This window comes from Salvelinus namaycush, chromosome 40, assembly GCF_016432855.1.
Source record: "Salvelinus namaycush isolate Seneca chromosome 40, SaNama_1.0, whole genome shotgun sequence".
In the NCBI taxonomy this organism is placed as follows: domain Eukaryota; kingdom Metazoa; phylum Chordata; class Actinopteri; order Salmoniformes; family Salmonidae; genus Salvelinus; species Salvelinus namaycush.
In genome coordinates, this window is record NC_052346.1 from 17928106 (window position 1) to 17942628 (window position 14523).

General features: G+C 50.9%; 1 protein-coding gene across 1 annotated transcript in view; it reads left to right on the forward strand.

Annotated features, from left to right (window-relative positions):
- fmnl2b (formin-like 2b) overlaps positions 1–14523 on the forward strand; it is a 30401-nt gene that overhangs the window by 15419 nt on the left and 459 nt on the right. Inside the window, exons 17-24 of the mRNA XM_038979557.1 lie at positions 576–778; positions 1160–1394; positions 1603–1671; positions 12130–12210; positions 13522–13651; positions 13836–13999; positions 14141–14242; positions 14347–14445. Of these exons, the coding sequence (XP_038835485.1) occupies positions 576–778; positions 1160–1394; positions 1603–1671; positions 12130–12210; positions 13522–13651; positions 13836–13999; positions 14141–14242; positions 14347–14445 (1083 nt within the window). The remainder of the gene's footprint in view (positions 1–575; positions 779–1159; positions 1395–1602; positions 1672–12129; positions 12211–13521; positions 13652–13835; positions 14000–14140; positions 14243–14346; positions 14446–14523) is intronic.

Here is a 14523-nt window from a genome sequence, read left to right on the forward strand (position 1 = left end):
TTAAGATTTCCCTTCACTGGAACTAAGGGGCCTGAACCGTGAAAAACAGCCCCAGAACATTATTTCTCCTCAACCAAACTTTACAGTTGGCACTATGCATTGGGGTAGGTAGCGTTCTCCTGGCATCCGCCAAACCCAGATTGCAAGAATGTGAAGCGTGATTCATCACTCCAGAGAACGCGTTTCCACTGATCTGTCACCACTTGGTGGTCCCGTTCTGTGAGCTTGCGTGGCCTACCACTTCACGGCTGAGACGTTGTTGCTCCAAGACGTTTCCACTTCACAATAACATCACTTACAGACACCAGGGCAGCTCTAGCAGGGCAGAAGTTTGACGAACTGAGTTGTTAGAGAGGTGGCATCCTATGACGGTGCCATGTTGAAAGTCAATGAGCTCTTCAGTAAGGCCATTCTGCTGCCAATGTTTGTCTATGGAGATTGCATGGCGGTGTGCTCGATTTTATACACCTGTCAGCAATGGGTGTGGCTGTAGTAGTCAAATCCACTAATTTGAAGGTGTGTCCACATACTTTTGTATATACAGTGTATGTGTGTGTGTTCTCTGTCCTCTCCAGGAGCTGAATGTGGAGGAGTTTGAAGAGATGTTTAAGACCAAGGCCCAGGGGCCAGCGGTGGATGTGACTCTGAGCAGGCATAAGGCCCCTCAGAAGGGCCCCAATAGGGTGTCTCTGCTGGAGGCTAACAGAGCCAAGAACCTGGCCATCACCCTCCGCAAGGCTGGCCAGGGGCCCGAACTCATCTGTCGGGCCATCCAGACGTAAGTCACCTCTGACCTTTAACCACTAGACTATATATTACTACTCTGTCTCCCCCTCTTTCTCTCTCTCTCTCTCTCTCTCTCTCTCTCTCTCTCTCTCTCTCCATTTCTCTCTCTCTCTCCTACTCTTTCTCCCTCCCTCCCTCCCTCCCTCCCTCCCTCCCTCCCTCCCTCCCTCCCTCCCTCCCTCCCTCCCTCCCTCCCTCCCTCCCTCCCTCCCTCCCTCCCTCCCTCCCTCCCTCCCTCCCTCTGTCTCTCTCTCCCCCCTCTCTGTCTCTCTCTCCCCCCTCTCTGTGTCTCTCTCTATATGGTGTAAGTGATTTATGTACCTGAAGTGTATAATGTGTGTACTGGTATATAAACTGTGTGTGTTCTTGATAGGTTTGACATGCGTACTGTGCGTGTGGACTTTGTGGAGTGTCTGATGCGTTTCCTCCCCACTGAGGGCGAGGTGAAGATGCTACGGCAGTACGAGAGGGACAGAAAGCCTGTGGACGCACTGAGCGTTGAGGACCGCTTCATGTTGCAGTTCAGCCGCATAGAGAGACTGGCCCAACGCATGTCCATCATCACCTTCATGGGCAACTTCCAGGACAACATACAGATGCTCACACCGGTAGACACACACACACACACACACACACACACACACACACACACACACACACACACACACACACACACACACACACACACACACACACACGCACAGTGATATACTCTGTCTGAACACACATACTGTTACAGGTCCACTCATAATACACATAACATAACATAATAACATTCTATAATAACGGGATTGTTGGTTTGGTTTCTGTCCAAAGCAACTCCACGCAATCATCGCTGCTTCTGTGTCTATCAAGTCCTCCCAGAAACTCAAGAAGATTCTAGAGGTGAGTGTGAGTCTCTCTCTCTCTGTCTCTCTGTCTCTCTCTCTCTCTCTCACTCTCTGTCTCTCTCTCTCTGTCTCTCTCTCTCTGTCTCTCTCTCTCTTTTTGGTCTCTCTGTCTCTCAATTCAATTCAATTGACTTCATTGACATGGCAAGTTCATTATTACTTACATTGTCAAAGTATACATATCGAAAAATAAAAATATATATTTATATATATATAAAATATATATATATTTATATATAAATAAATGGTGGGACCAACAGCAATAATAATAGTAGTAGTGGACATGGGATTACCATTAACAACAACTACAACCACAATATTAATCAGAACAACAATACATTAAAGCAATGGCAGTAGACCAGTGTCAACATGACTGAGAAGACACATGACATGGTATGAAAGAAAAAACAAAACAAGATGGGAAATATTATCGACATTACTTTGCACTTTTCACTGGCTGTCCCTCAGGTTGTGGCAGGAGGACACATATTTGGCTGCCAAAACTGCACATTTTGGCTTTTCACCCAATAAATATTAGATTTTTTCTTCATCTTTTATAGTTTCAAATTCTTTGTATTGAATTATAGTTTTGGGAAAGAAATATTCTCTTAGGTTTGAGTATTTGTCACAGTGTAATAGGAAATGCAGCTCTGTCTCTACCTCTCCCCTGGAGCAGAGTGAGCACAGCCTGTCCTCTCTGGGCAGCCAGGTTTGTCTGTGACGACCGGTCTCTATAGCCAGACTGTGCTCACTGAGTCTGTACCTAGTCAGTGTTTTCCTCAGTTTTCTATCAGTCACAGTGGTCAGATAGTCTGCCACCATGTACTGTCTGTTTAGAGCCAAATAGCATTGAAGTTTACTTTGATTTTTTGTGGTGTCTTTCCAATAGGTGATATATTTTTCTTTTTGTTTTGTAATGATTTGTTTGGGCCAGATTTTCTGAGTGCTGTCCTGAGGCTCTATGGGGTAGGTTTGGGTTGGTGAACTGAGCCTCAGAACCAGCTGGCTGAGGGGACTCTTCTCTTGTTTCATCTCTTGACATTGTAGAGCTGTGTGACGGAATGTTTTGGGGTCACTTGTTTTTAGATGGTTGTAAAATTTGATGGCTCTTTTTTCTATTCGAATGAGGAGGGGGTATTGGCCCAATTCTGCTCTACATGCGTTATTTGGAGTTTTTCTTTGCACTTGCAATACAGTCTTGCAAAACTCTGCATGCAGTATTTCGATTGGATGTTTGTCCCATTTGGTAAATTCATTTTTAGAGATTGGACCCCATACTTCACTGCCATATAGAGCAATTGGTTCTATAACTGATTGAAACATTTTGAGCCAGATTCTAATTGGAATTTCGATTTTGATGTTCCTTTTAATGGCATAGAATGCTCTTCTTGCTTTGTCTCTCAGCTCATTCACAGCCATGTGAAAGCTACCTGTGTTGCTGATATTTAGTCCTAGATATGTGTCACGTTCCTGACCTATTTTCTCTTGTTTTGTATTTATTTAGTATGGTCAGGGCGTGAGTTGGGTGGGTTGTCTATGTGTTGTTTTCTATGTTGGGGTTTTGTGCGTTCGGCCTGGTATGATTCTCAATCAGAGGCAGCTGTCAATCGTTGTCCCTGATTGAGAATCATACTTAGGCAGCCGGGGTTCACGTGTGTGTTTGTGGGTGTTTGTATTTCGTGTCAGTGTTCGTGCCACACGGGACTGTCTTTCGGTTTGATTCGCTGTTGTTATTTTGTTTCGTGTAGTGTTCAGTTTATTGTTAATAAATCATGGACACTTTCCACTCTGCGTCTTGGTCCGATCCCTACACCTCCTCTTCAGACGAAGAGGAGGAAATCTGCCGTAACAGAAACACCCATCACCAAAGGACCAAGCAGAGTGGAAGAGGGCAGCAACAGCAGCAGCAGCGGCCAAAAACCCAGGACTCCTGGACTTGGGAAGAGATCCTGGACGGCAAAGGACCCTGGGCTCAGCCAGGGGAATATCGCCGTCCCAAGGCAGAGTTGGAGGCAGCGAAGGCAGAGAGGCGCTGGTATGAGGAGGCAGCGCGGCGACGCGGTTGGGAGCCCGAGAGTAAGACCCAAAAATTTATTGGGGGGGGGGCACACGCGGAGTGTGGCAAAGCCGGGTAGGAGACCTGAGCCAACTCCCCGTGCTTACCGTGGAGTGAGAGGGCGTCGTACTGGTCAGACACCGTGTTATGCGGTGGAGCGCACGGTGTCCCCAGTACGCGTGCTTAGCCCAGTGCGGGCTATTCCACCTCGCCGCACTGGTAGGGCTAGGTTGGGCATCGAGCCGGGTGTCATGAAGCCGGCCCAACGCATCTGGTCTCCAGTGCGTCTCCTCGGGCCGGCGTACATGGCACCAGCCTTACAAATGGTGTCCCCGGTTCGCCAGCATAGCCCAGTGCGGGCTATTCCACCTCGCCGCACTGGCAGGGCTACGGGGACCATTCAACCTGGTAAGGTTGGGCAGGCTCGGTGCTCAAGAGCGCGTGTCCTCCTTCACGGTCCGGTAATTCCGGTGCCACCTCCACGTACCAGTCCTCCGGTGGCAGCCCCCCGCACCAGGCTGTCTCTCCGTTTTCTCTCTCCAGTTGCTCCCACCTGTCCAGCGCTGTCAGAGCCTTCCTCCTCTCCAGCGCAGCCAGAGTCTGAGCTGCCTGCCTGCCCAGCGCTGTCTGAGCTGCCTGCCTGCCCAGCGCTGTCAGAGCTGTCCGTCTGTCCCGAGCCGTCAGAGCTGCCCGTCTGTCCCGAGCCGTCAGAGCTGCCCGTCTGTCCCGAGCCGTCAGAGCCGTCCGCCAGACAGGAGCAGCCAGAGCCGTCCGCCAGACAGGAGCAGCCAGAGCCGTCCGCCAGACAGGAGCAGCCAGTGCCGTCCGCCAGACAGGAGCAGCCAGTGCCGTCCGCCAGACAGGAGCAGCCAGTGCCGTCCGCCAGACAGGAGCAGCCAGTGCCGTCCGCCAGACAGGAGCAGCCAGTGCCGTCCGCCAGACAGGAGCAGCCAGTGCCGTCCGCCAGACAGGAGCAGCCAGTGCCGTCAGCCAGCCAGGATCCGCCAGAGCCGTCCAGCCAGGATCCGCCAGAGTCAGCCAGCCAGGATCCGCCAGAGCCAGCCAGCCAGGATCCGCCAGAGCCAGCCAGCCAGGATCCGCCAGAGCCAGCCAGCCAGGATCCGCCGGAGCCGCCAGCCAGCCAGGATCCACCAGAGCCGCCCGCCAGCCAGGATCTGCCCCTCAGTCCGGTGCTGCCCCTCAGTCCGGTGCTGCCCTTTGGTATAGTGGGATTGACATGGAGGGTGGTTGTTAGGAGGAGGCCACGGGGGCGAGTAAGGAGGCGGACAAAGACATTGTTAAGGTGGGGTCCACGTCCCGCGCCAGAGCCGCCACCGCGGACAGACGCCCACCCAGACCCTCCCCTAGAGTTTTAGGGGGTGCGCCCGGAGTTCGCACCTTGAGGGGGGGTTATGTCACGTTCCTGACCTATTTTCTCTTGCTTTGTATTTATTTAGTATGGTCAGGGCGTGAGTTGGGTGGGTTGTCTATGTGTTGTTTTCTATGTTGGGGTTTTGTGCGTTCAGCCTGGTATGATTCTCAATCAGAGGCAGCTGTCAATCGTTGTCCCTGATTGAGAATCATACTTAGGCAGCCGGGGTTCACGTGTGTGTTTGTGGGTGTTTGTATTTCGTGTCAGTGTTCGTGCCACACGGGACTGTCTTTCGGTTTGATTCGCTGTTGTTATTTTGTTTCGTGTAGTGTTCAGTTTATTGTTAATAAATCATGGACACTTTCCACTCTGCGTCTTGGTCCGATCCCTACACCTCCTCTTCAGACGAAGAGGAGGAAATCTGCCGTAACAGAAACACCCACCACCAAAGGACCAAGCAGAGTGGAAGAGGGCAGCAACAGCAGCAGCAGCGGCCAAAAACCCAGGACTCCTGGACTTGGGAAGAGATCCTGGACGGCAAAGGACCCTGGGCTCAGCCAGGGGAATATCGCCGTCCCAAGGCAGAGTTGGAGGCAGCGAAGGCAGAGAGGCGCTGGTATGAGGAGGCAGCGCGGCGACGCGGTTGGGAGCCCGAGAGTAAGACCCAAAAATTTATTGGGGGGGGGGCACACGCGGAGTGTGGCAAAGCCGGGTAGGAGACCTGAGCCAACTCCCCGTGCTTACCGTGGAGTGAGAGGGCGTCGTACTGGTCAGACACCGTGTTATGCGGTGGAGCGCACGGTGTCCCCAGTACGCGTGCTTAGCCCAGTGCGGGCTATTCCACCTCGCCGCACTGGTAGGGCTAGGTTGGGCATCGAGCCGGGTGTCATGAAGCCGGCCCAACGCATCTGGTCTCCAGTGCGTCTCCTCGGGCCGGCGTACATGGCACCAGCCTTACAAATGGTGTCCCCGGTTCGCCAGCATAGCCCAGTGCGGGCTATTCCACCTCGCCGCACTGGCAGGGCTACGGGGACCATTCAACCTGGTAAGGTTGGGCAGGCTCGGTGCTCAAGAGCGCGTGTCCTCCTTCACGGTCCGGTAATTCCGGTGCCACCTCCACGTACCAGTCCTCCGGTGGCAGCCCCCCGCACCAGGCTGTCTCTCCGTTTTCTCTCTCCAGTTGCTCCCACCTGTCCAGCGCTGTCAGAGCCTTCCTCCTCTCCAGCGCAGCCAGAGTCTGAGCTGCCTGCCTGCCCAGCGCTGTCTGAGCTGCCTGCCTGCCCAGCGCTGTCTGAGCTGCCTGCCTGCCCAGCGCTGTCAGAGCTGTCCGTCTGTCCCGAGCCGTCAGAGCTGCCCGTCTGTCCCGAGCCGTCAGAGCTGCCCGTCTGTCCCGAGCCGTCAGAGCCGTCCGCCAGACAGGAGCAGCCAGAGCCGTCCGCCAGACAGGAGCAGCCAGAGCCGTCCGCCAGACAGGAGCAGCCAGAGCCGTCCGCCAGACAGGAGCAGCCAGTGCCGTCCGCCAGACAGGAGCAGCCAGTGCCGTCCGCCAGACAGGAGCAGCCAGTGCCGTCCGCCAGACAGGAGCAGCCAGTGCCGTCCGCCAGACAGGAGCAGCCAGTGCCGTCCGCCAGACAGGAGCAGCCAGTGCCGTCCGCCAGACAGGAGCAGCCAGTGCCGTCAGCCAGCCAGGATCCGCCAGAGCCGTCCAGCCAGGATCCGCCAGAGTCAGCCAGCCAGGATCCGCCAGAGCCAGCCAGCCAGGATCCGCCAGAGCCAGCCAGCCAGGATCCGCCAGAGCCAGCCAGCCAGGATCCGCCGGAGCTGCCAGCCAGCCAGGATCCACCAGAGCCGCCCGCCAGCCAGGATCTGCCCCTCAGTCCGGTGCTGCCCCTCAGTCCGGTGCTGCCCCTCAGTCCGGTGCTGCCCTTTGGTATAGTGGGATTGACATGGAGGGTGGTTGTTAGGAGGAGGCCACGGGGGCGAGTAAGGAGGCGGACAAAGACATTGTTAAGGTGGGGTCCACGTCCCGCGCCAGAGCCGCCACCGCGGACAGACGCCCACCCAGACCCTCCCCTAGAGTTTTAGGGGGTGCGCCCGGAGTTCGCACCTTGAGGGGGGGTTATGTCACGTTCCTGACCTATTTTCTCTTGCTTTGTATTTATTTAGTATGGTCAGGGCGTGAGTTGGGTGGGTTGTCTATGTGTTGTTTTCTATGTTGGGGTTTTGTGCGTTCAGCCTGGTATGATTCTCAATCAGAGGCAGCTGTCAATCGTTGTCCCTGATTGAGAATCATACTTAGGCAGCCGGGGTTCACGTGTGTGTTTGTGGGTGTTTGTATTTCGTGTCAGTGTTCGTGCCACACGGGACTGTCTTTCGGTTTGATTCGCTGTTGTTATTTTGTTTCGTGTAGTGTTCAGTTTATTGTTAATAAATCATGGACACTTTCCACTCTGCGTCTTGGTCCGATCCCTACACCTCCTCTTCATACGAAGAGGAGGAAATCTGCCGTAACAGAAACACCCACCACCAAAGGACCAAGCAGAGTGGAAGAGGGCAGCAACAGCAGCAGCAGCGGCCAAAAACCCAGGACTCCTGGACTTGGGAAGAGATCCTGGACGGCAAAGGACCCTGGGCTCAGCCAGGGGAATATCGCCGTCCCAAGGCAGAGTTGGAGGCAGCGAAGGCAGAGAGGCGCTGGTATGAGGAGGCAGCGCGGCGACGCGGTTGGGAGCCCGAGAGTAAGACCCAAAAATTTATTGGGGGGGGGGGCACACGCGGAGTGTGGCAAAGCCGGGTAGGAGACCTGAGCCAACTCCCCGTGCTTACCGTGGAGTGAGAGGGCGTCGTACTGGTCAGACACCGTGTTATGCGGTGGAGCGCACGGTGTCCCCAGTACGCGTGCTTAGCCCAGTGCGGGCTATTCCACCTCGCCGCACTGGTAGGGCTAGGTTGGGCATCGAGCCGGGTGTCATGAAGCCGGCCCAACGCATCTGGTCTCCAGTGCGTCTCCTCGGGCCGGCGTACATGGCACCAGCCTTACAAATGGTGTCCCCGGTTCGCCAGCATAGCCCAGTGCGGGCTATTCCACCTCGCCGCACTGGCAGGGCTACGGGGACCATTCAACCTGGTAAGGTTGGGCAGGCTCGGTGCTCAAGAGCGCGTGTCCTCCTTCACGGTCCGGTAATTCCGGTGCCACCTCCACGTACCAGTCCTCCGGTGGCAGCCCCCCGCACCAGGCTGTCTCTCCGTTTTCTCTCTCCAGTTGCTCCCACCTGTCCAGCGCTGTCAGAGCCTTCCTCCTCTCCAGCGCAGCCAGAGTCTGAGCTGCCTGCCTGCCCAGCGCTGTCTGAGCTGCCTGCCTGCCCAGCGCTGTCAGAGCTGTCCGTCTGTCCCGAGCCGTCAGAGCTGCCCGTCTGTCCCGAGCCGTCAGAGCTGCCCGTCTGTCCCGAGCCGTCAGAGCCGTCCGCCAGACAGGAGCAGCCAGAGCCGTCCGCCAGACAGGAGCAGCCAGAGCCGTCCGCCAGACAGGAGCAGCCAGAGCCGTCCGCCAGACAGGAGCAGCCAGAGCCGTCCGCCAGACGGGAGCAGCCAGTGCCGTCCGCCAGACGGGAGCAGCCAGTGCCGTCCGCCAGACAGGAGCAGCCAGTGCCGTCCGCCAGACAGGAGCAGCCAGTGCCGTCCGCCAGACAGGAGCAGCCATTGCCGTCCGCCAGACAGGAGCAGCCAGTGCCGTCCGCCAGACAGGAGCAGCCAGTGCCGTCCGCCAGACAGGAGCAGCCAGTGCCGTCAGCCAGCCAGGATCCGCCAGAGCCGTCCAGCCAGGATCCGCCAGAGTCAGCCAGCCAGGATCCGCCAGAGCCAGCCAGCCAGGATCCGCCAGAGCCAGCCAGCCAGGATCCGCCAGAGCCAGCCAGCCAGGATCCGCCGGAGCCGCCAGCCAGCCAGGATCCACCAGAGCCGCCCGCCAGCCAGGATCTGCCCCTCAGTCCGGTGCTGCCCCTCAGTCCGGTGCTGCCCCTCAGTCCGGTGCTGCCCTTTGGTATAGTGGGATTGACATGGAGGGTGGTTGTTAGGAGGAGGCCACGGGGGCGAGTAAGGAGGCGGACAAAGACATTGTTAAGGTGGGGTCCACGTCCCGCGCCAGAGCCGCCACCGCGGACAGACGCCCACCCAGACCCCCCTCCCCTAGAGTTTTAGGGGGTGCGCCCGGAGTTCGCACCTTGAGGGGGGGTTATGTCACGTTCCTGACCTATTTTCTCTTGCTTTGTATTTATTTAGTATGGTCAGGGCGTGAGTTGGGTGGGTTGTCTATGTGTTGTTTTCTATGTTGGGGTTTTGTGCGTTCAGCCTGGTATGATTCTCAATCAGAGGCAGCTGTCAATCGTTGTCCCTGATTGAGAATCATACTTAGGCAGCCGGGGTTCTTGTGGGTGTTTGTATTTCGTGTCAGTGTTCGTGCCACACGGGACTGTCTTTCGGTTTGATTCGCTGTTGTTATTTTTTTCGTGTAGTGTTCAGTTTATTGTTAATAAATCATGGACACTTTCCACTCTGCGTCTTGGTCCGATCCCTACACCTGCTCTTCAGACAAAGAGGAGGAAATCTGCCGTAACAATATGTGTAGTTTTTGGTGTGTTCTAATAGAACTGTGTCCAAATAGAATTTATATTTGTCATCCTGTTTTCCGGACCTTTTTTGGAATATCATTATATGTGTTTTTTTTTAGGTTAGCGGTCAGAGCCCAGGTCTGACAGAACCTGTGAAGACAATCTAGGTGCTGCTGTAACCCCTCTTTAGTGGGAGACAGCAGCACCAGGTCATCTGCGTACAGCAGACACTAGATTTCAGTGTTGTGTAGGGTGATACCAGGTGCTGCCGATACTTCGAATGTTTTTGCCAATTCATTAATGTAGATGTTAAATAGTGTTGGACTTATTGGGCAGCCCTGTTTCACTCCCCGTCCCTGAGAGAAGAAGTCTGTTTGCTTGTTGCCAATTTTAACCGCACATTTGTTTTTAGTGTACATTCATTTAATAAAATCATATGTTTTCCCTCCAATACCACTTTCTATTAGTTTATAAAAAAGACCTTCGTGCCAAATTGAATCAAATGCTTTCTTGAAATCTACAAAACACGAGTAGATTTTGCCTTTGTTTTGGTTTACTTGTTTATCAATTAGAGTGTGGAGGGTGTAAATGTGGTCTGTTGTACGATAATTTTTTAGAAATCCAATCTGGCTTCTGCTCAGGACGTTGTGTTCGTCAAGGAAATTATGTAGTCTGCTATTTATAATACTGCAGAGAATTTTCCCCAAGTTGCTGTTAACGCAAATTCCTCTAATTATTTGGGTCAAATTTGTCTCCATTTTTATAGATTGGTGTGATCAATCCCTGGTTCCAAATATCGGGGAAAATACCTGCAGTGAGGATAATGTTGAAGAGTTTGAGTATAGACAATTTGAATTTGTGGTCTGAATATTTGATCATTTCATTTAAAATACCATCAGCACCACAGGCCTTTTTGGGTTGGAGATTGCATAGTTTTTCCAATAATTCTTCTTCTGTAATTGGGGTATCCACAGGATTCTGATAGTCTTTGACTGCTGATTCAAGGATTTTGTAATTTTTCTTGTATATATTTTTGTTCTGGGCTCTTTGTTATATTGCTGTAGAGGTTTGCAAAGTGATTTCTCCACATATCCCCATTTTGGATAGCCAATTCCTCATGATGAGGTTTGTTTAATTTATTAGTGGGCTGACTGTGAAGGCTCTGAGAGACTCTGGGTTTAGGTCGGTGAGGAAGTAGTCTACAGTGCTGCTGCCAAGGGATGAGCTGTAGGTGTACCTACCAAAAGAGCCCCCTCTCAGCCTACCATTGACTATGTACAGACCCAGTGTTCGACAGAGCTTCACGAGCTGTACTCTGTTTTTGTTTTTCACTTTGTCATAGTTGTTTCTGTGGGGGTATGTGGGGAGGGAAAGGTTGTTGCTTCCTGGTAGGTGTTTATCCCCATGACTGTTAATAGTGTCTTGTTCTTCTGCTGTTCTAGCATTCAGGTCCCCACAGACCAGTACGTTGCCTTGGGCCTGAAAGTGACTAATTTCCCCCTCTAGAATGGAGAAACTCTCTTCATTGAAGTAGGGTGACTCTGAGGGGGGAATGTATGTGGCACAGAGGAAGACGTTTTTATCTGTCAAGATAGCCTCCTTGTTGATTTTTAACCAGATAAAGAATTCTCCTGTTTTGATCAATTCGATTGAATTAATTAGTTCAGATTTATACCATATTAGCATTCCCCCTGAGTCTCTGCCCTGTTTGATTCCTTTTAATTTAGTGGATGGTATGATTATCTCCCTATAACCTAGTGGACAGCCAGTGGAAACATCACCTCTGCACCATGTTTCCTGTAGTACTACAATATCAACATCATCAATTTCTTTCAGGAAGTCTGGGTTTCTGCTCATTGTAAATTCCAACATGCAACGTAAAAAGATTTCATAACTTTTTTTTCTTTACCTTCAAAATGAGACAAACACTCACAATCCAACAAGAACTATTAAAATAGGATTTTTCAATTAAAATAAACTCTTATTATGCAAATTTGATTTGTTTATCATTTAAGATAGAATTTGTGTCATGCCACTTGGGTGGATGTAGTGTGAGGATGGTGTAGTTCTTGTGCTCATCTTACCATGATTCTCGGCCTATCACATGTGAGCATAGTAGACTCAGCATTTATTTAATGTCACTCATTTGGTTGGTGGGGCTGGGCCAGTTGCTCCTCTCACAGCCTGTGCGTAGCTCTGCCTGCTGGGCTGTGGCTCCTCCAAGTGTGGGTCTGCGGTGGGGGGGGGGGGCGGGGGGGTGGGAGGCCTCGTCTGGGTGGCTCTGAAGCTGGGCTGGGGTGGTCTGTGCTGCGCTGGCTGTGGTGGGCATTGAGGTTGGTGGTACTGTGGTCGTGGCTGGGGGTTCCAGAGTGCTGTTTCAGTATCAGTGTTGTAACTGTATGTGTGTGTGTTCCTCAGATTATCCTGGCTCTGGGGAACTATATGAACAGCAGTAAGAGAGGAGCGGTGTACGGATTCAAGCTGCAGAGTTTAGACCTGGTAAAACACACTCTCTTTCTAATACCTAATACACACTACCAAACACACTCTTTCTAATACACATTACCCAACACACTCTTTCTAATACCTAATACACATTACCCAACACACTCTTTCTAATACACATTACCCAACACACTCTTTCTAATACACATTAACCAACACACTCTTTCTAATACCTAATACACATTACCCAACACACTCTTTCTAATACACATTAACCAACACACTCTTTCTAATATCTAATACACATTACCCAACACACTCTTTCTAATACACATTACCCAACACACTCTTTCTAATATTTAATACACATTACCCAACACACTCTTTCTAATACACATTACCAAACACACTCTTTCTAATACCTAATACACATTACCCAACACACTCTTTCTAATACACATTACCCAACACACTCTTTCTAATACACATTAACCAACACACTCTTTCTAATACCTAATACACATTACCCAACACACTCTTTCTAATACACATTACCCAACACACTCTTTCTAATACACATTAACCAACACACTCTTTCTAATACCTAATACACATTACCCAACACACTCTTTCTAATACACATTAACCAACACACTCTTTCTAATATCTAATACACATTACCCAACACACTCTTTCTAATACACATTACCCAACACACTCTTTCTAATATCTAATACACATTACCCAACACACTCTTTCTAATACACATTACCCAACACACTCTTTTTAATACCTAATACACATTACCCAACACACTCTTTCTAATACACATTACCCAACACACTCTTTCTAATACACATTAACCAACACACTCTTTCTAATACCTAATACACATTACCCAACACACTCTTTCTAATACACATTACCCAACACACTCTTTCTAATACACATTAACCAACACACTCTTTCTAATACCTAATACACATTACCCAACACACTCTTTCTAATACACATTACCCAACACACTCTTTCTAATACACATTAACCAACACACTCTTTCTAATACCTAATACACATTACCCAACACACTCTTTCTAATACACATTACCCAACACACTCTTTTTAATACCTAATATACATTACCCAACACACTCTTTCTAATACACATTACCCAACACACTCTTTCTAATATCTAATACACATTGCCAAACACACTCTTTCTTATACCTAATACCCACCTTCTGATTCCTAACACACACTACCTAATATACATACCTTGTGATACGTAACACACACATAATAAGCTTGATACACACTTTTGAATGTCAAATACACACCAGAAGGTAATGTGTGTGTTCCTCCCAGCTGCTGGAGACTAAGACTACCGACAGAAAGCAGACCCTGCTGCATTACATAGCCAACGTGGTGAGAGAGAAATACCCCGGAGTTGCTCTGTTCTACAATGAGCTGCACTATGTAGAGAAAGCTGCCGCAGGTGAGTGTGTGTCTGTTTGTCTTTGTGTGTGTCACAGTTATCTTTCTCTGCAGAACGTGGTGTGTGATATTAAGGAACTAACCTATTATATTTTGTGCTTGTGTGTCAGTGTCCATGGAGAACGTGATGTGTGATATTAGGGAACTAACCTATTATATTGTGTGTGTGTGTGTGTGTGTGTCAGTGTCCCTGGAGAACGTGGTGTGTGACGTGAAGGAGTGTCAGCGTGGTATGGAGCTGTCGTGGAGGGAGTACAGCATGCACGGCCACAACCCACTCCTCAAAGACTTCATCAGCAAACATGAGACTCGCCTGCAGAAACTACAGGAAGACGCACACATCGCACAGGCAAGAAAACACACACATTCATACACACACACACGCACGAACACACACAAGTACCTCAGATACATCAAAGTGTTATATGACCGTGTTGACCATGTCCTTCATGGTCCTGTGTTCTGATCCTGGTTGTGTTATGGTTCTCAGGATGCATTTGACGATGCGGTGAAGCACTTTGGAGACAGCTCTAAGACCATGCCTCCCTCTGTCTTCTTCCCTGTGTTTGTACGATTCATCAAAGCCTACAGGGTGAGCAGAATGTGTGTGTTTGTGTGCATGCGTGCGTGTGTAGCTACAGTATACACAAAGACGCTAGTCAAAGTTGAACTTAATGTGTGTGTGTGTGTGTGTAGCTGGCGGAGGAGGAGAATGAGCAGAGGAGGAGGCAAGAGCAGGCGCTGATGGAGAAGCTGGAGCAGGAGGAGCTGCAACAGGAGCAGGAGGCGCCTAAGGTACAGCCCTGTTACCATGGAGACAGGCCTGCCGGTCTGTCGCCATGGATATGACAGCATCACCTTGACTTCACAGAT